At 53.9% G+C, this 20,371-nt stretch overlaps 1 protein-coding gene across 1 annotated transcript in view; it reads left to right on the forward strand.

The window, feature by feature from the left end:
* Nucleotides 1–20,371, forward strand: part of MYO5B (myosin VB) — a 332,931-nt gene that overhangs the window by 249,553 nt on the left and 63,007 nt on the right. The window contains exons 17-19 of the mRNA XM_038543976.1: nucleotides 5,142–5,228; nucleotides 16,617–16,728; nucleotides 19,872–20,083. Of these exons, the coding sequence (XP_038399904.1) occupies nucleotides 5,142–5,228; nucleotides 16,617–16,728; nucleotides 19,872–20,083 (411 nt within the window). The remainder of the gene's footprint in view (nucleotides 1–5,141; nucleotides 5,229–16,616; nucleotides 16,729–19,871; nucleotides 20,084–20,371) is intronic.

Here is a 20,371-nt window from a genome sequence, read left to right on the forward strand (position 1 = left end):
GGGTCGGGGAGGCCTCTTCCATTGGGGAAACTTGATCTCAAGTGACGTGTTGAGTGATGACACATAAAGCTGGTCCTCTATCTCACATCCCCTCTACCACTGAGTTGCTGCAGTTAGCCATACCCACTCACCTTCCCCCACCCCACTCCTCAGCCTTTGCTGGTCTAAATTCTACTTCTACTCCTATCTTGTTCTGTCCATGCCCGCATGGTTGACCCCACCCAAATCTGTATAATGGCAACTCTGTACGTCTCTGTCAAATTCCAGACCAGACTTTCTGAATGCCTGCTGCAGCTTTGTTGGCTGATTCACATTCAGCGTGTCTGAAATCAGACTCCTTGTTTTCCCCCAAGAAACGGTTCCTGTTTGGTCTGTTATATGGTAAATGGGGTAACCATTTCCTGACAGCTCGTTTACCCCCCAGACCTGAGAGTCACTCTGGACCAGTGCTGACCAGGAGAACTTTCTGTGATAGGTGGAGCTGCTCTATAATGTGCATTGTCCAAGATGGTAGCCACCAGTCATGTATGGTTATTGTGTGCTTTGGGATGTGGCTGGTGTGACTGAGGAACTGAATCTTGTCACTTTAGTTGTATTCAGATAGCTGTAGCTGGCTAATGACTACCATGTTGGACAGTATAAGCCCTGATTCTTCCCTCTGACTCCTACATGTCCAGTCATGGTCAAAGTCTCATGGAATCTCCTTGAAAATGTATTCTGGTTTCCCTTTTCTCTTCCTTCTGTGAAATTGTTTTAGACTCTGTATCTTGCCTATAATGTTCCTCAAAGCCTTTAGGACAGTCCCTTATCTACTTCCATAACCCATTAGTCCATGGCCCTCAGCCACCACCCAGGCTCTGTCTTCTGGCCCAAGGAGGTATATTTCTAAATTTTTAGAGCACTTTATTCCCAGCTTTCTGACTTCCTTTTTTAGTCCTAGCATAATTTCCTTCTGGCAATTTATCCTGGCAACTCTGTAAGAGTATCTGAACTCTCCTCTACTCTTCCTAGTATCTCATGAAGCTTGACCTGTGCTCCAGTGGGCCTTGTGCTGTAAAAGGTCAGGAAGACCACACTGAGTCAGCCTGCCTTGAAGCGTGCTGATTGTTGACTCTCTTCTCTTCCTCCAAATTTCTGAGAAGTAGTTAGGAATTCTCTCCATGTGACATGTTTACCAGCTGACTCCAGAAGAAGAGAGGCTGTTTAGTGGGGCGGCGTGAGTGAGAGGCTTCCATCATGTGTGAAGGGCAGGAGTGCCGTGCAGGGGCCCCAGGGAGGAGAGTCGAGGGCTGGGTACCAGCTCTGTCCTCAACCAGTGGCAACCTTGGGCAGTTCATTCCTCAGGACCTGGTGCCTGCCACCTGCTTGATTCCCCTGCTGGGTCTCCCCTCCCGGATGAAGGGAGATGCTGGGGGCTTTCAGGATGACTATCTGGTCCTTATGGCCCACATTTCTAAGATCTTCTTTTGCCTTCAGGCCCAAAATTGCCGTAATAAAGTGGGGAGAATACTGAGCCAGGTCAGAGCACTTGGATTCTGGTTGGGGCTCTGCAAGCAAGTGTTTGATCCACGAGCTAGCCCTGTACTGTTGGCCTCATTTCTCTATATGCTAAATGGAGCTAAAACTGAGCATCCTGATTAAAGGAATCCAGGAGATGGCGTAGATGATCTGTGAGAAGCATAAAATTTTTGATGAGTAAGATATATAACATTTTATAATATATGTATCTTATTAAAAATACAGATGCATCCTTCTAGAAGGAAAGTTCTGTATGCCTCCCGTCATTCCCTACAACTGCTCTCTCAACCTTAGCATCCTTTGGGCCAGGTATATGCTATTATGGGGGGCTGTCCTGTTGGATGCTGGCAGCATCCCCATCACCGTGACAACCAGAAATACTTTATGATTGCCAGCTGTCCCTCGGAGGACAGAACTGTGCCCCTAGCGGAGGATGCCGTCCTCCACGAAGTGCTTTGATAGCATCTCTTACAGAAATGTCTTTTTTCCTCTCCTTCCTTCAAAAAACATCTATCATACCCCTTGCTCACTGGATGCTGGGCGAGGACAAGTGGGAATGTCCTTCATCCTTAAGGAGTTACCAGCACTGACCACGGACAGCAGTGTAGATGTGACCGTCTGTGGGTACATGGGGGTGCTGCAGGAACAGAGAAGCAGGGGGTGTGGGGAAGTGTCCAGGGTGGAGGTGGCCTGGGCAAGTGTGATAAATCTGGGGTCGCTAGTTAGAGGACCTGGCCAGTGTGCTGAGGGTCGGTCCCCCCTGCTCCCTGGCCTCAGGAACAGACAGCCCTGGGAGTCCTGAGGTCCTGAAGCATGACTGCAACACGCCACAGAGACTGAGTCCCAGCTGGAGCTGGCAGCGTGTGCAAAATCAGTGAGGTCGCACGTGACTGCTGTGGGGAGCTGGGTTCCAAGCTGCTGGCTTTGCTGACCCTGCAGGTTCATTGGGAGGAAGAGGTATAACCCTGCATTTCAGCAGATGGACTCGTCTATCGGTGGTGACTGTGCGGTCCCAAATGAAGTGTTGTGTGTACCCACCACAGTTCTCCCAACTCCACTAGGTGGGATGGCTGGTGTTCTGCCCTTGGTCACCTGGTAGCAGGCAGTGAGACGGTGAGAGATGCGGGTGACCCTGGGCTTTCTTTCCTATTGAAGACATGAGATTAAAATGCAGAAGGTTGGCTGGCTGTCCACGTCCCCAGGGCGTGAGCAGTTAAGGAGGGTGGCAGTGTCGTCTTGGCGTCTACTTTTTTTCTCCCCATGGTGTCGTTCTTCTCTATCACTTAGTCCTTACAACAAACTGGTGAATTAGAGTTGGGCAGAGAGCCTCAGCCTCTGTTGGACCAGGGAGGAAAAGGAGCTTCAGGGAGATGATGCGTTGCCTGGAGTGGCACAGGCTGTCCGTGGCCATACCAAGTTTTCCACTTCACCCTTGCCCTGTTCCCCCACATCCCATGGGGAAAAGAATGCCGCCAACTTGGGAGGAGAGTGTGTGTGTGCGCAGAAAGTCGGTGGGACCGCAGGTGGACCCACAAGGGACAAGAGATCACAGATGCTTGCCAAGCATGCTGCCCACCCCTAGTACGCAGAGTGGCCTGGATTGGCCTGGCCTGGGGAATGCTGGTGCAGAGAACCTTGGGGGAGAAGCCCACAGGAAGCTGTTCCCAAGCTCCAGCACATCCTGACTCCAGGCCCAGCTGGCCACCTCCAGGCTGAGGGAAGCAGAGCCTGCATCCCAAAGGCTGTCTCAGGTCACTCAAGGTCACAGCAGCCTTGATGTTCCATGTTCTCAATGTCTCGCTACCCCTGCACATCGGTGAGGGGTCTGCGGGGATCCCAGTACTGCACTGCATCCTGGTGACGCATCAGAATACAGCAAAGGGGGTGCCCAGGTGGGCTCCAGGTGTAGCGAAGGCTCCACACACGTATAGGCTCCTTTGGTTTTATTTCAGCCCATAGGACCTTCCATGAGGAGCTCTTGGCCTGCTTAGGAAAGTCAAACTCATTCCCCTGAAGTAGCCCCCTTGTTGGGGACTGTGTAGACTTCAGTGCTTGATTGTCCCTCACCTATGTGCCATGGGCACCTTGGGGCTGGAGTAATCGGGAGGACTTCCTGGAGGAGCTGGGTGTCAAAAGTAGCCAGACTTGCTCAGGTTCAGAGGTGGCTGGGGAGGCCCAAGGGGCATGGGCCTGGAGGACCATGTGGATGACCCTGGGGACCCTGAGTCCCAGGGTTGGCCTGGAAGGCAAGGAGTCCCTGGACTCAGGTCAGCTCATGGCCATCAGGTGTGTGGGAGGTGCCTGCTGATCCAGTCCATGTGCTTCGATGGACGTCTGGGTTGTTGGCGCAAGAGAGGCTAGCACTGGGACCTGAGTGGTGGTATGTGGAAGCGGGAAGTCAGGGGACATCTCCAGGGCAGAGCTCTGATCCATACTCCCAAGCTGTGAGAAGACCCTGGGCCGTTGGGGAGGCAGCAGGCAAGGGTGGCCAGAGGCCACTCCAGGTCCTGGAGATGAAGCCACACATGTCTCTGCTGGGCAGATGGGCTACCTGCTGACTTGGAAGGTGTGCTAGGCCTGTGTGGCCCTGGGCTCGGGCTGAGCTGAGAAACAGAAAGGGAGGGTGCGTGTACTTCCCATCCCCTCACAGGTGGACAGTGGTCTTCGCCAACTGTGAGCAGGAATGGGTTCTGGTCCAGCTCGTGCTTCCCTGTGAGGACTCCCTGCTGCCCGAGCTGGCCCTGGTACTCTCCCGTCTCTGGCAGTGCTTGTACCGGGTTATCATGTACCACTTGGGGCACTGCTTCTGTCCGCTTCTGTCCCTCTGTGGACGCTCTCAGGCCACGCCTGGCTGCTGACCTTACAGTGTCCTACTCAATGTACATGTTGGAGTAAATGCTGGGGTTTCATGCGAAACAGCAGTTTGGGGCAGGTGAGCTATTGCAGACATGCCTCATGTCTCTGCGGACGAGCAGCTGGGTTTCCTTATCCTACCTGGGCAGCCACCACAACTGCAGCTGACCATGCATGCATCCCAGTGTTGGTCTAACATGCATGCATGGTGGTCTAACTGCTCTCCCTGGCCATTGGGTTCAATCTTTGCACCAACACTAAGAAAAGGGATCCTACTATTAGACCCTGTTACATAGGTGAGGGTACGAAGGCCTGAGGAGGCCATGATGCTCTTTCCCTAAATAATCCATGCAGCTGGAAAGTGACCAAGTCACAGTTCAGACCACAGGTCCTCCTGGCCGGGAACTCACCCTCTAATTCCTGAACCAAGCGCTGCTGTGGTGGCACGTGCAGAGGAGTTGGCCTTTGAATGAATGCAGATGCCCATGCAGGTGGAAACAACAAGGGAAGGGTTGGGGAGGAAGCAGGAGTGGGTCCTGGAGGGCACACAGAATTCACGTCTGCCAAGAGAAAGACCACGTACCCCAGGTGAGAGCAGGGACACACACAGTGCTGCTCTAACTCCCGCGCCTGCCAAGTCAGGTCAGTCTGTCTCCACGTGGCGGCTGAGCTCAAGGTGCATGGCAGTCTGTGGCTCCGTGCAGGAAGAAGTCCTCTGTCCCTTGCTCCTGTTTCTTTGCCACTTACAACCTGTCTTGCTGTCTCCGCAGCTTTGACCCCAAGAGAGCAGTGCAGCAGCTCCGGGCATGTGGGGTGTTGGAGACAATCCGGATCAGTGCAGCCGGCTACCCATCCAGGTAATGCACCCACCAGCTGTGTGCTTGATGGGTGGCCACGGCCAGGCTCCCCGGGGATCTCGTTTACACAACAACATTGACGCTCCAAAGTCCCCAAATGCTGAGGGCCCGAGCAGGGTGCCCACAGGGAGGAGGACGGCACGTTGGCCTGAGAGGTGATGGGAGTTCACGGGGTGGGGGGGGGGCATCATCTGGGACAGCTTTTCATGTTTCGGGTTGGCATTGGTCTGGGCGATGAGCCAGCTGGGACCGCAGAGGAGAGTTCTCCTTTGTTTCTACCTTGTTCCCTTTTTAAAAATATATTGTAAAATACACATATTTACAGTCGGAGTTGTTTTGAGGTATACAGGTCAGTGGTGGTAAGTGCACTTCTTATCAGGGCACCGTCTCCAGGGCTCTTTTATTCTGTACCCATTAACCACCAAATCCCCATGTCCTCCACCCTCCAATGGCGGGCAGCCACCATTCCACTTTGTCGCTGTTTCTGAGGACTCTGTGTCCTTTGTGTAAGTGGATCCTGCGGTGGTGGTGTGGCAACTGGCTTCTTCCACTTGGTCTGGGACCTTTAAGGCTCACCCATGGGGCACATGTCAGGATCTCCTTCCTTTTTGTGGCTGAACACTATTGTAGGTACAGATAGCTTTTTGTTCATCCATTTATCAATGGGCCCCTTTAACTTGAAACAGAATCCAATCCATGGTGGGAAATATAATCTTGAATTTAAAAACCACTGTCAAGATCTAGTTTGTACTGTGGATAAGCCCTTGAGCCACCTGGTATCTGTCAAAGCTATGGCAAGACTGGATCCTTTCTGGATACTTCCCTGAAGTAGGATGGAGACCTTAAGTCTCTTGAGGTCATACTGAGGAGACCAGCATCTCCTAGGCTAGATGTCCTTTGCCATGAATTGGGGCTGAGCTGAGCAGAGCCTCCTAGCAGCCCAGAGCTTGTGTTAGGTTCCTCAGGGACCCCTGTCCTTGGAAGGGCCGTATGTGTCAGGAGGTGAAGTGAACCAGGAATGGGGAGGAGGACATGCAGGCCAGGCCTCCCTTCCCCCTCCCTGCTGTCTCCGGCTGGCACTTGGCTGCTGCCGTGGAGGAATTGGTGTCATAGCAGCAGCCGTTGACCACGGAATAACTCAAATGTTGAGTTATTGATGATTCCCAAATGTTAGGCCCTGGAAGGAAGTTAGTGCTGGAATTAGGGGTTTGCATTTGCCCGGGAAAGCACAAGAACTGCCAGTGATCTGGACACCCAGGCAGCTTGGGGCATTGGTGGGGACAGTCTGCCCTGGCCAGCGTGGAAGACTGGAGTGCTCTCCCTGCAACCCTGTCTCTCCGTGCCTAGAGCCCCGGGACAGCCTCTGTCTGTCTTCCACCTCCTGTTCTGACCCTGAGATCTGAATACAAATTGCTGACAACTGCTTGATGAACAAGGTGAGCCACGCTTGCCCCCTCAGGGCAGGGCTCCGCTGCTGTACCCTGTCTGCCCTGCAGTGCCCGCCACTAGCCCCTTGACTGAGGGGCCACGGGCGCGGTGGCTCCACAGAACTGCAGTCCAGCCAATTGGATTAACTTTCAGTGGCTACTCCAAGCACAGCATTTGGATCAGTTGGGGTTCGTGCAACTCACACAACCCACAGGGGCCTTGTGGAGCCACCTGGCCACTGCTTTTGCACATGTGCTCCCCAGGCAGCTGGGCTCTGCTCCTGCCTCCCAAAGAAGTCTGTAGTCGATCTTCAGCCCTCTGTTTCCAGAATGGCTTTGCAAGCCATTGGTGGGCCAGGAAATCAATGTAAAGGGCCATGATGGGCGTCTTGTTGATTTAGTGGAGTGACAAGGGATAGAGAGTAGAAGGTGGCAGTTTGTGGTAGAGAGGATCTCACAGCGTGTCCTCCTGTGAGCTTCATATATAGACGTGGTACGTTGTGACATAAAACACACTGTGGCTGATGAGGCCATGGAGGAAAGTAACTGCTCAGGGTCACTGTGGCCATGGTTGAGAGGACTTAGGAGCCCCCTTCCCCCACCTGGCATCTTACTGCTCATGGCCATCAAATGGCACCATCCCAACGGGTATATCAGGGGCAAGGAGCAAGGCTAGGGTTTTATGTCTGCTCCCCAGGGGCTGGGCCCCAACTGGAGGCTTGGTGTAGATGGTGCTCTGCCTGTCCCAGCTTGGGAGTAGAAGCCTAGACTGCAGACTGTGCACGAGCCTGAGGAGCCCAGTGGTCGGAGTCAGGCCTGGCTTGCACCATCCATTCCCATCCTCCTTGGCTTGGTAACCTCAAGCAAGTCGACTAATCTCAGCCTGGGCTGCCCTATCACCAAGTAGTCCTGCCATAAGTGGTCATCATGACTGACATAATGCACCTCAAGGCCTCCACATAGAGCTAGTACATGTTTATCACTTGCTTAGGTGTGAGCAAGAAACCACATCCTTACGGATGCGATTGTCAAGGCAGAACGAGCCTATGCCAGGAATGTTTAGCTTTATTTTTGTGAAACCCCGATGTGTCTGGTCCCCTCAAAAGAGCATCTAGAGTTCCCTAAGGAATTGAAAAGGTCAGTCTTAGAATTACCTACAGTCTGTCAGAACCGGATCCAAGACATCCCATGTTCAACCATGGAGGATCCTTGTGGGAAAACCTTTGAAACTGCGGGTCCTCATGGTCTCACCTGTGCTGTGCAGCCTGGAGGCCCCCAGGTAAGCGGAGGAGCCCAGGTGCACATCTCCATCTCTAATGTATACTTGGTGCTGCTGGGGGTTTTGTCAAGCGGGAGGCATGACCACTGGGACGGTGCCACTCCAGGGGAAAGGAAATAAGCATGCAAAGACAAGATGTTCTGAGGCTGTCTTAGGATATAAAGAGCCACCTGTTTCACCAGGACTTTGTGAAACATCGAGGTGTTTGGTGGTAGGATGACACGTGCTCTGCAGAGGGTGTGAACTTCTTAGAAAATGTCAGGGAAAGCCAGGAGTCTGGGTCTGACCGTGCTTTAGGTGGAGGACCCATGCGCCTCTGCCACCTGGGGTTCACCCCTGGACTCACTGGCAGCCCTGCGGGGAAGTCAGAGTGACCATGTGCCACCCACGGTCCCACCAGGGTTGCTGCTGCAGCAGAGGATCCTCTGTTCTGGAAGTGGACGGGGGTTTACTCCTGTTGGTCTTACATGAGCTGCTACGATGAGCATATTTTCTTGCCTTCATGTCTCCTCTCCTGTTAATCTGGCCACCTGCTTCAGGTCTCACCCCCTTCGAGCTTCTAGCTGTGTGCCGAGGGCTGGAAGGGGATTCACGATCCACGTCGTGGCCTCGGCACATCCGGAGCTCAGAGCCGAGGAGAAGGGATGAGAACCTAAAACAGAGAGCAATGTGTAACTAGGCCAAGTTTGGGAGGAAATGTGGCTTCCTGGAGGAGGGGAGATTTGAGGTGGGCCTTGAAGGGGTGAAGGGGCTTCAGGTTGGTGGGGAGAGACAGCAGGAGGAGTCCACCAGGCCGGAAGCCACGGGTGTCCAGGTGCAGAAGAGGCAACCATTCGCTCCTACTGGTCAGTCTTCCAGTCTCAGCCTCCACAGCGAGGCTTCTCTCCTCACAAGACAGCCTCTCCCTTGGCAGCTCGGAGGCTGCATTGCCTCCAAGTCTTGAGATTCCTATGGAAAGCTGCTGCTCCTGCTGCCCACGCCACCCAGCTGAGAGCAGAACTAACCTCAGTGTTGACAAACCTGCACCCCTGCCTCTCATCCAGTCACACATCCTTCCTTCTAGCAGATGATCACAGGGGTTTGCATAGTTGCAAGCATTGCGGAGAGTGTACGGAGGGAAGGAAAATCTGGTATATTCTGCTTCACAGAAAATGTGACCTCATGCTGTGATTTACACTTTGGGGCTCAGGTCTAGCATGGCCGTACCTGTGCTGTCTCAGCAGTTTGCTGAAGGCTCAGGGAGGATTCCCTCCCCAAACTGCTGTCTGAAGGATCATCTTTTGGGAAGAGGCGCCACAGTTCTATAGCACACCTGATAGTGTCGCGGTAGAGCTGAGTCACCTGTGTTATTTCAGGGCTAATCTGCCCTCCCCAGGCCAGGGCACCCAGGTTGGCACTTCTTTGAAAGGTGAGTAGTGGGGAGAGGCCTGGGTGGGCAAAGTACCACAGCAGTGGTCTTCTGGCTCCATGCATTGCCTGTCTGCCCCTGCCCATTGTGGTGGGCATTTGGGGTGACCTCACTGCTTGAAAATCTCCCTTACACTTCATCCAGGAGGTTGGCGTGTCTGCTGTGTCTGGGGATTAAGGAGGCAAGCTGCTGTAGCTCCTGCGTTCCTGTCGAAGTGCTAGTGCTCGAAGGAATGAAGGGTCACGCGTGTGACCCTGTAACGTAGAGCCGGGCAGTCATTGTTACCCTGACTTTGGGGCAAGATGAGCCCTCCTGAGCGGATTGAGGGTCATCTCAAAAAGAATTTGCCTCCATGGCACTAAGACTTGAGAGAGCAGAGTGATTCCACTTGCATCAGCTTGTCAGACAACTTTGCAGGGCTGCTGCCAGAGGAAACCTCAGTGGCTTCTTTGATGAGGGGATTACAACGCAGGCCATTTTCCTGCGTTTCTCCAATTGAAGTGACCAGAGGGTTCCTGCCACTTTCCAGGGAAGAAGATACCAAAGAGAAAGAGACATGTGGTCCAGGGTGAGGGACCTGTGAGGAAGTGTCCAGAGGGCACTTCCCTGGGAGCCCTTGCGGAGGGCAGTCCTTCACAGCTGAGACCTCAGCTCAGGTTCCTGGGTCCAGCCCACGGATGCCCTGGGCACGGGATGCTTGGCTGGTCCTGCCGTGAACACAGGCCCAACAAGCCCACAGCACCAGCCCTCTGCAGCTCCCTCGCCCTACCCTCCAGCCCCAGGATACTTGCCTATTTTTATCTCCCTAAGAATCATGGCTCCTCTGTGCATCTGAATTAGAATGAAGATGTATCATTCAGTCTGAAATGTACCGCAGTGGCTAAGAAATACTCATGTCACCGTGTACACAAAACACCGTGATGACTGCAGTGTGTGGCCACTGTCCCCTGGGCCTGGCGCCCCCTGGGTGTGTCTTGGTGTGCAGGTGTGTGCCCCTCTGGGGGCGGGGGGTGGGGGTCAGCGCAGCTCTGGTCCCAGAGGGTTGGTGAGGCTGACTCCCTGAAGCACAGCATGCATGTTGTGGGAGAACGACTTGGATGTGCAGTGTGTATATTTAAAAACAAAACTGCTGAGTCTTCCATGCTTCTCCTATACACCTCAGAAAAACTCAGCAGTGGTCTCTGAAAGGACTTGCACCCCTAACCAGGCCCCCATCCCTTCTGCCCCCACAGGGACCAAACCCCAGACCATGGCAGGAGGTGGAGCCTTGAGAGGTTGCTCCTCACCTGCCCATTTCATCACAGATGCACAGTTACTTGCTGAGCACAGTGACTTAGAACATGACAATTCTTTGGTCCCCCCGCCCCCCACCCTCTTACGGCCCCTCATTCTGGCCCCTCCCCCTGCTCTCACTTCCCTGACCTGAGTCTGTCACAGGTTCCTCAGCAGGGCTGCACATCACAACTGCTTGGCCAATGGGCTCAGCCTTGAAACCACCCCTTGGGGGAAAGTGTCGGTCACAGGTCAGCGGCAGCCCCTTGGCTAGACTGGGGCTGTGCCAGGACTGCTTCCATTTCCACTCCTCACATTGTAGCTCAGCTCCAGCTTGGAGCCAGTGGGGAAGCACTAGGTTTCTTTCCCTCGGCAGCAAAGCTGAGCAACCTTCCACCTCGGTGCCCCCTGAGGCTGAGCCTGTGTTTCCCTGGACGTGGCTGGGGGCAGAGGAAGGCAAGGAGAGGCTGTTGGCGGCGGCCTGAAGGGTGAGCACCCTGCTGCCCGACACTAGGAGCCCCTCCCTGAGTATCAGGGCTGAAGTAAGGGCAAGGGCACGTCCTGTGCCTCATGTGTTGCCTTGCAGAAGTCCTCCACGAGGCTCGTCTGTTCATCACGGTGACTTATACAACTTGGGACGTGATTTAGGTGCAGTTAAAGTATCCTTCTAAGGTGTGCGGTTCTCAGGTGATTCTCATTATATTCCCAGACTCGTACAGCCCTCACTACTAGTCACAGAATGTTCTATCACCGCACAGAGAACCTGGTTCCCATTAGTGATCACCACCTCTTTCCCCTCCTCCCCCTCCTCCCAGCCTTACGACCACTAACTCACTTTCTCTTTCTATGAATATGTCTACTCTGGGCCTCATACCACAGGAAGCGTATAATGAGTGGCCTTTTGTGTCATCTGGGTTCTAACGTGAACCAGAATGTTGTTCTTTCATATTGCCTAAGACCATCGTGTTTGTAAGGATACACTGCATTTTATCCACCATCAGTCAACAGACATTTGGGTTATTTCCACCTTTTGGTAGGTACGAGTAATACTGCCTTGATTTTCCATGTACATATTTTTGTGTAAACATGTGTTTTTCTCTTGCTTATATACCCAGGAGTGGGATTACTGGCTTGTATGGTAACTCTGTTTACTCCTTGGAGGGCCTGCCAGACTGTTTCCCACAGTGGTCACACCATTTTATGTTTCCACCAGCAGTGGATGTGGCTTCCTACTTCTGTTCGCTCTTACCAACAGTTGTTACCGTCTGTTACCACAGCCATCCTGGGGGGTGTCCAGTGGGATTCCCTTGTGATTTTGGTAGTACTTCTCTGATGATTAATGATATTAGCATCTTTTCATGTGCTTATTGGCTATTTGTATATCCTCTTTGGGGAAATATATTCAGATCTTTTGCCCATTTTTTAATTGGGTTTTGTCTCTTTGGTGCTCTGGTAGTTCCTTATATTTTCTAGATACTAGATGCTTGTCAGATAAGACCTGTAAACACGCTCGCTATTTTCATCCTCATGATAACCTGACATGCCGTCTTCAGGGATTCTTCTTCATGGCCTGATTCGTAGAGACTGTGACTTATGCCCTGGTCTCATTGGAGGGACTCTTAGCATTTGTCTTATCCAGCCAAAGCCCCTTGAGGGCCTCTATCCAGGAGAAGGGAGGGCACAGTGCTACCACTTCGACAGAACTGCCCCGTCTGTTCACATTCATCCACTGAGGACCACTCAGGGAGGTGTGTTCTCTAGAATGTTCCCACATGTAGATGGTTTAGTCCATTACCAAGCTCTAGATGGGAACTTGGTCAACCAAACATCACCCTATGTGTTTGCCACATGCCGTCTTGAGCCTGAGGAGCTTGTTACAAAGGAGCATCTTTCCAGCCTTGCATCTGATCTCCCTGTTCTTACCAGGAGGAATCATAGGTCCTGGGCTTTCTCTACCCAAGTCTGCCCATCTGGTAGAGAACTGTGACTTTTCTACCAGATGGGCAAGCCTCCCTAGCAGGTCAGGGGCATGTGAGGTCTGAGATATTGAGCCAAGCCCCTGGCCTGTGAGTCCAAATCCAGGGAGAGCAGCAGGGCTGGGTGTGCATTCTGTCCTTGAGGCCCCCAGAACTCCATAGAGCCCAGGGCTGAAGCCACAGTGGGGGCCTAGTAGTAGACCATGAATGGGCACTCTTCTCCCACCATCAAGGTGAGATGGAAGAGCTGCCAGGCCTAGGATTGGCTTAAGACAGATCCAGGCCAGTGAACCACACTCATCCTGCAAGAGGGCGTGGACCTGTCCAGGGCTGCCTGAGGAGGGTGGAAAGGGCAGGAAGGGAAGCAGCAGACTCACACTGTGGAGGCAGATGGTAGGCATGCTTGGTGGTTCTCAGGAAGGTGGCTTTGGGCTAGAACTGTCTTCTATAGTGAACACTTTGGAAATATTCATGGACATTTTTGCCTATCTCCAGGAATGAAGTGGTAGGGAACAGTCTGAAGATATTCTGTGTGCATCTGAGCACAAAGGGTTGTCCTGCTCCAAGGCCAGCAGTGCCATTTTTGAGAAGCACCCATAGAATGAGAAGATTTAACATTGCGATTCCAACCATTTTATTGGTCAGGAAAATACCCATTCTTTTAAAATGTGATTGTGTGTAGTGATAGCATGATAGGTGCTGAGAAGTTGAAAAGTGTATCCTAGCCCAGCCAGCAGAGGCTGGAGTCCAGTGAAGAAGCTAACACCTGTACAAAAACTGTCTTTTATGGGAGGTTACAAGGCTCTGTATCCCACATGGAGACAGGAGCAGTTAAAGATGCTGTGAGAGGAAGGGATTCTGTGGTGGTGGGGTGCTTTTGGGGGGAATCCTGGACACCTGTGGTCCTGTGGAGGGGTCTTCCCCAATTTTCATGTGACCTCAAAAAACCTCCAGGTGTCGCCACCAAATCAAGAAGTTCTGTGAAGAAATTCTATTTTTTTGAAAAATCATCGCCTATTCTGTTTAGCTTCACTTGGGAGATGGTTCTTGTACAAGTGAGGGAGCCTTTCCTGCAAGGACTTTATCTCTAAAAGCACAGAGGCTGGCAGAAAAGAGGATCCACATTTGATTCTGGGTCCTTGACTGAAGGACACTCATACTGCGCATGTCACATGGTGGCCGCATGCTCCCTTGGTAGCCCCGGAGGGAGGACCTGCCCTGGGCCCCTCGGTGGGTGGCTTGTTGTCTTGGGCCTCCCCCTGGAGCAGGTGCTCAACGAAGCCTTCGTGAGGAAAAGGGCATGAGGATCAGGCCGGAGGGAAGAATAACTTAGATTTGTGGAAAGCTTTGGGTGAACACTCCACATCCATGACCTCCTGGGCCAAAGTGTCGGAGGTACTTCACGAGGTGGGTGACGCATGCTCCATTCTGGAGACTTCCATGTGGGCAAGTGTAGGACGTGCCTGAGGTCTCCCCGCTGGTCCGCATCAGCATGGGCCTCTGTACTCCGACGTACTGTCCTGGCCTGGGCATGTGTGCAGTCGCATCTCCCTACTGTCTCGTTTCCTTGGACCTGTCACTTCTCTCTGTGGTGGAACTGTCAGCAGTAAGAGTTCTTCCAATTAGAGCCATTTAGGGTTTTTAGCCCAGCGAAATGGTGCTCTGATTATATCCCCCAGAGAAATTGCAAACTCACGGGGAGAAATAAGACAAGAACACAAGTAACTGTTGTGGGGGGAGGGAGGTGCCACCAGGAAGTGACACGGGACATGCTGAGCAGCCTTCAGGGGGAGCCCACACCTCCCAATGGGCAGGCACAAGCAATGGGATGGCTCCGGCCCCACAAAGCCTTTTGTATGTGCACGTAGTGCCATCTGCATCTTCCCCCACGTGGAGGTACTGGTAGAGAGAACGGCCTGTGTTTAAATCTTGGGGATCGGGACAGACCGAGCCTGGGAGAAATCCAGGAGCCCGTGTGTGTGTTAGAAACACAACACACATCCAGTCTGTGGCTTTTCGTCACTCTGCCCCAAGGCTCCAGAATCAGGACTGCTCAGACCTCAGGACTTCTGACGTCTGTCATACAGACTGCTATCCTTGAGACAGCCTCCCGCGGGGCAGACCCCCTGCAGCACTGGAAATGGCCTGCCTCTGGTGGGTTTGGTTCATAGACCCCCTTGCCACTTGAGGGGAACCTGACAAGTGAAGCAGGCCTCAGGGGCCCCCACCTTCATCCATCCCCCTGAAGGAACCTGCACGTGCTGCCGGGAACCCGTGAACAGGGCCACCTACCACCTGGCCAGCTGGAGCTGAGCACTGGCTGCCATTACATCTGTGACAGTTCGAAAGTGAGCAGCATGCACATAGTGTGCCTGGGCAGGTGGTAGGTGCGTCGGTCACGTCATGGTCTCGGGGTCCAGGAATCGAGCTCCCTCAGCCTCCACCCCTCCCCTGATCATATTCTCATGCACTCTGCGGTCTCAATTAAAAAAAAACAAAAAAACAAAAAACATGGAAACAAAGCCTGCTAGCTGTCACAGGGGTCCGGAAGGGAGGAAAGAATAGGGAGGGACTAATCCTGGGCACAGGAGCTTGGGATTATGAATATGTTCTGGAATGCAGCACTGGGCACGGTTGCATGACTTTGCAAACGTACTGAGATCTGCCGTCAATACTAAGAGTACCTGTATTGGAGTCTGTGTTTGAGTCTTCTCAGGAAAGCGGTCTTTAAAAAAGGTATAACCTGTAACCAGCCATCTCACACAGTGAGGACATAAAGTTCCTTTTGTCACTTGTTCTCATACTTGCCCCTCTGACACCCAGAGTTGGGTTACAAATCGTTCCTGCAGCCAGGTAGGTGGTGACAGAGGCGCCAAGAGGCCCAGAGCTGTGTCCCTTGCGTCCCATGGGGGTGTGGAGAACAGCCTGGGAAGGAAGTGGGATGGGGGGCTGTGCTGGGGGCTGGCTCGGCGTAAGAGGGGTACTCTAGGAGAGCCAGCCCCCCAGGAGTACGTGCCACCCCACAGGGCTCCGCCTTTGGGAACAACTTCTGAAGGGCCTGTGTAAAGGTGCACGTGCTCCAGGAGAGACGCGGACGACTAAGTTTACTACCCCATTAGCACTGTGGGAGGGGGTGCTCGAGCACCTGGGCCGGGGGGAATGGGAGGCGGTGGGTGCTCAGCCTCCGGGTAGCACCTAACGGATGTGCAGGCGGGGTGAGACCCCCGGGTGTGCCTGGGGCCAGGGCCTGTGCAGTGCCCCCAGCACCGCTGGGTGGTGAGCGGGGCTGACCACGCACCGCTGCCGGCGACACAGGACCCGGGGACGGATGGCCAGGCTCGCCTTCAGAGGGATGTGGTTCGGAAAAAGGCCGCTTAAGAGCAGACCCATGCTGACACAGAACGTGTGACAACACAGGTCCAGAGTTGGGAGTGTCCGCGTGAGCATCCGTGTGAATGGGTGTAGCTTCGGAGAGGAGAGGAGCGGAGCCCACCTAACAAATAGCCCCACTCAGCGAAAACCTTAGGACATTTAAGTGGAGCTCTGGGCAGAGGCCAGGACACGGACTTGGCCCTCAACACAATTCCCTTCCAAAACCTCCCAGAGCGCACTTACCAAAAAGGCACTGGGATTATTATGCTCTTCCCCCCCCCCCTTTTTTTAAATGCAAGTTGCTGAACATTTCTGTTGCAGTGAGCTTGCATTCCTCTAAGGAATGTGGACTATCCTGAGTGAAACCTACTGTGGTAGACTCAAGTGTGTGAGTGGTGGGACACGACTTTGTGCCTCAGTCGTCCCGGAGGGCTCTGCCAAACTCTCCTGTTCCCCTGCCCCCCACAATGACATAATTCAGTCACATGCTAAAGTTCTCCGAGGGGTTGGAGGAAGACCAGCCCCTGGGATGTTTTTTCCTGCTCTGAGCACAGCTTGCAGCCGTGACCCAGTGGGGCACTGTCTGCGATGCCCATGGGCCTCAGGCAGCTGGAGGGCAGGACAGGTCTCATGATGCACCTGCTCTCCCTCCAGGTGGACTTACCACGACTTCTTCAACCGGTATCGGGTGCTGGTCAAGAAGAGAGAGCTTACCAGCACGGATAAAAAGGCCATCTGCAGGTCTGTCCTAGAAAGCCTCATCAAGGTGAGCTGGGCATGCCCTGGAGGCTGCGTTACCTGGGTGTGTGCTATGTCCTTGGCTTGGAAGGCACTTGTCAGCCTCTGCTTGTCAGCCTGGGCTCCCCCATCCTCCTAGGATGCTTTCTGGCCCATGAGCCCGTCCTGACTTCCCAGACATCAAGTCCAAGTCAGCTACCCCGGCCTGAATCGGCCAACTGTGCTCCCTGTCGCTTCCGTTACCACATTTGTCCCCGTGTCTTGTGATTGAGAGGTTGTCACTTCACCAAACAATTGTGAGCCCTGGGATCACAGGGATCCTGGTGTCATTCTGCTGTTGGCACTGTTACTGGCTCTCACAGGAGCTCCTGGCTCGTGCTGGTGGCTGCACAAGCGACAGGCTAGGGTGGGGGAGGGGGCTCCTGGTTATGAAGCACCTGGGAGTCACCTTCCTGTTTCTTCTACCTCTACCTGATCTGATCCTCCTAGTGCTTCATGAGGAACATGTGAGCATCATTCCTCAGTTTACAGATGAGAGAACTGAGGTGTAGAAAGCTGATAGGAATTGCCCAAGGTGGCCCGCGGACCAGTGGCCCGCCCCAACAACTCCCTCCCCCATCCCCAAGCATTCTGGATCACAGCGCCCCCTTGAGCCCATCTCGTTGATTAGTGTCACCGCGTGTGATTATCCCTTCTGGGCAAGGGCTGGGAATCAGTGCCTCAAGACTTCTCTAGAGACCTTGTATTTCCTTTTTTTTTTTTTTTTTTTTTTTTTTTTTTTTTTTTTAAAGATCTTATTTATTTATTCATGATAGTCACAGAGAGAGAGAGAGGGGCAGAGACACAGGCAGAGAGAGAAGCAGGCTCCATGCATCGGAAGCCCGACGTGGGATTCGATCTCGGGTCTCCAGGATCGCGCCCTGGGCCAAAGGCAGGCGCCAAACCGCTGCGCCACCCAGGGATCCCGACCTTGTATTTCCTGTTTCTCCACCCACCCCCCTTTTTGGGGCCACATGTGCTGGTCACCAGTGATACTAGGGAGAAGCCAAATGTCGGCCTAGAGGGGCACCTGCCAGCACCAAGCAAGTGCTAGTGCCCTTTAGAATATGGTGATTGGGAAAGAAGTGGGTGACTCGTGGGCCAGGCAACAGGTGCTTAACAGCCTCATTCATGAGAGGGCTGGGGGCCACTCCATGAGGGAACATGTCCTGCAGGATCGTGGGAATGCCCTTTATCCTCCCCCTGAATTTCATTCCACCAGTACGTATGGCATCCTCTATGTGCTCCAACCTGGAGCGGTCCCCGTGAGGCTTGGAGAAGCGCATGACACCCGCTGCCTGCCTCCAGGGTGGCTGACCTCTGATGAGATGGTGACCTCGCCGGAGGGAGTCAGGTCATGGGCACCTGCACCTTGATCATGACAGGAGAGCAGAGCATTAGCAAGTGTCTCCCGGGAGCCCCAGCTGCACTGGGACCTCTGGACCTGAGTAGGGTGATGAGATGCTGTTACCCAAGGGGCCTGGTGCTGGCCCAGAGGGTCCTGGGTCATGATGTCCCCAGTGAGACTGTGAGCATGCCGCTTCACCATTCCAGACATTGGTTTTACCATCCATGAGGAAGAAGAAAAAATGGCTCGGGGTAGATTGCTGAGGTTCCTTCCTGTGTCTGTAGTCTGTGATCCTTGGAGGGTGTTCTCCAGGAGATGACGCTGATGGGTCGGCATGGGACTAGTCTGCTAGTTCTGGGAGGAGAACTGGACCTGTGGTGGGAGATGTGCTCAAGGACACTGATAGGCTAGGTGACTTGGCTGCAGTAGCTGGAAGCCCCAGATGGATCCTCGCTTGTGAAAACAGGGGTCTTGGAATAGGAAATGAGCATGTGTGCTCTGTTCCCAGGCCACCGGGACACCCCCAGACCCTGGCTGTGCGGAGGCCAGAGCAGCCAGGCTTCACTGCTGATGACAAGGGCCGAGCCACTTTTGCCTTGTGGCCCCCATGCCCTGAGCAGGAGCCTCTCCTGTGGGCAGTGACTGAGGGCAGGGCCGAGGCTGCCGGGAAGCTCCCCACCCGATCCAGGCCTGCTAGTTCCAGTGTACGCTGGGGGCCTGTTGGCTCCACGGCCTGGACAGGCCAGGATGGGGGCCAGGCCCACAGCTCACCCCGCTGCACCTGCGGCCTGGCGGTGTCCTGTGTGACGCATCCATAGTGCAGCCTTACCTCAGAGCCACTTGTCGACCTGAAACATGTCCTTGTGCATTGTCCTGAGGCCTTGGCTCGTGGCTTCTGCCTGTGGCCTTTGTGTCGGTGAATAAAATCAGAAGTTAATTTACAAGGAGGAGGACTCGGTTACGGGGCATGAGCGGTCAGGTGTTCTGTCCCGGGCTTGTGCGTGGCACTTTGCCAGGTCACCGTTCCTAATCTGGGGCAAGCACAGGGAAAGGCAATTAATTTTAACCCAAGTAGTTGTAATTAAGGCAGAAATCAGGTATCAAAAATATCGAAACCAAATAAAAGTTATTTGGAGCATTACAATCTGGAGTCACGCAGGCACCAGCGTGGTGATTTGAGGGTAAATCTTTTTGAGAGGACCCGAGGAGGTCATTTCTATGCTCAGAGCGTGACCAGGGGCCTCCTGTCCCGTTGTGTGCTGCAGGACCCCTGCTGAGTCCCCCTGCCGACCCCGCCCCTGCCCTGAACCAGGCTCTCCTGCTCTGCAAACATATGTAGCTCTCGGCTGGCACAGGACACCTGCCCCTTCCCTGCTCTTCTGGAACTTTCTTCCTCTGTGTTTTCCTAGGACTGCCTGCCTTCAGTTTATTCAGATTTCTGTTCACATGTCATGTCCACAGAAATGCCTTCCTGGATGATTATCCTGTTTAAACATCCCATCCCACCCTTACATCCCCAGTTTTACTGTCTTCGTGATCTTCACCGCTACCTGAAAACTTTGCCTTTTGTGCTCTCACCGTGATGTCAGCTGCTTGAGGGCAGGTGTCCCGTTCACAGCTGTGCCCCGGACATCTTAGCCGTGAATCTAGTGGAGGGAACTTGGTGTGCTCGGTGGGTGCTAGAGGGACTGAGCATCCAAGGGGCTCTAGCAAGGGAACCATGCACAGGAGGACAGGGGCAGCACAGGTGACCTCACTGGTGCTCCCCTCCCTGCCTGCTAAAGGATCCTGACAAGTTCCAGTTTGGCCGCACCAAGATTTTCTTCCGGGCCGGCCAGGTGGCCTACCTAGAGAAGCTTCGGGCTGACAGGTTCCGGGCCGCTACCATCATGATCCAGAAGACAGTCCGGGGCTGGCTTCAGAGGGTGAAGTACCGCCGGCTGAAGATAGCGGCCTTAACGCTGCAGAGGTACTGCCGAGGACACCTGGCCCGCAGGTGAGCCACGCTGGGGCCCATCTGGGTGGCAGGTTGGGGTGTGGGGTGGGGATGTGCAGACTGGGCACCTGTCACCTGTGCACTTCTCACCTGGGGGACTGAGTCTAGTTCCAAGCCTCTTCGTCCCTGTAGTCTGTCCCCATCCCACCAGCACTAACCTGGGATGGGCTGGGTTTGCCCCTAAAGCACCGTGTTTCCTTTGCCCAAATCCCAGGGTAGCCTTTCAGATAGACAAACCCCGCCTTTCACAGCTTCCACTGAGCATTGTGGTTTAAGCCCCGACCCCCC

The sequence above is a fragment of the Canis lupus genome, chromosome 7 (genome assembly GCF_011100685.1).
Source record: "Canis lupus familiaris isolate Mischka breed German Shepherd chromosome 7, alternate assembly UU_Cfam_GSD_1.0, whole genome shotgun sequence".
Taxonomy (NCBI): domain Eukaryota; kingdom Metazoa; phylum Chordata; class Mammalia; order Carnivora; family Canidae; genus Canis; species Canis lupus.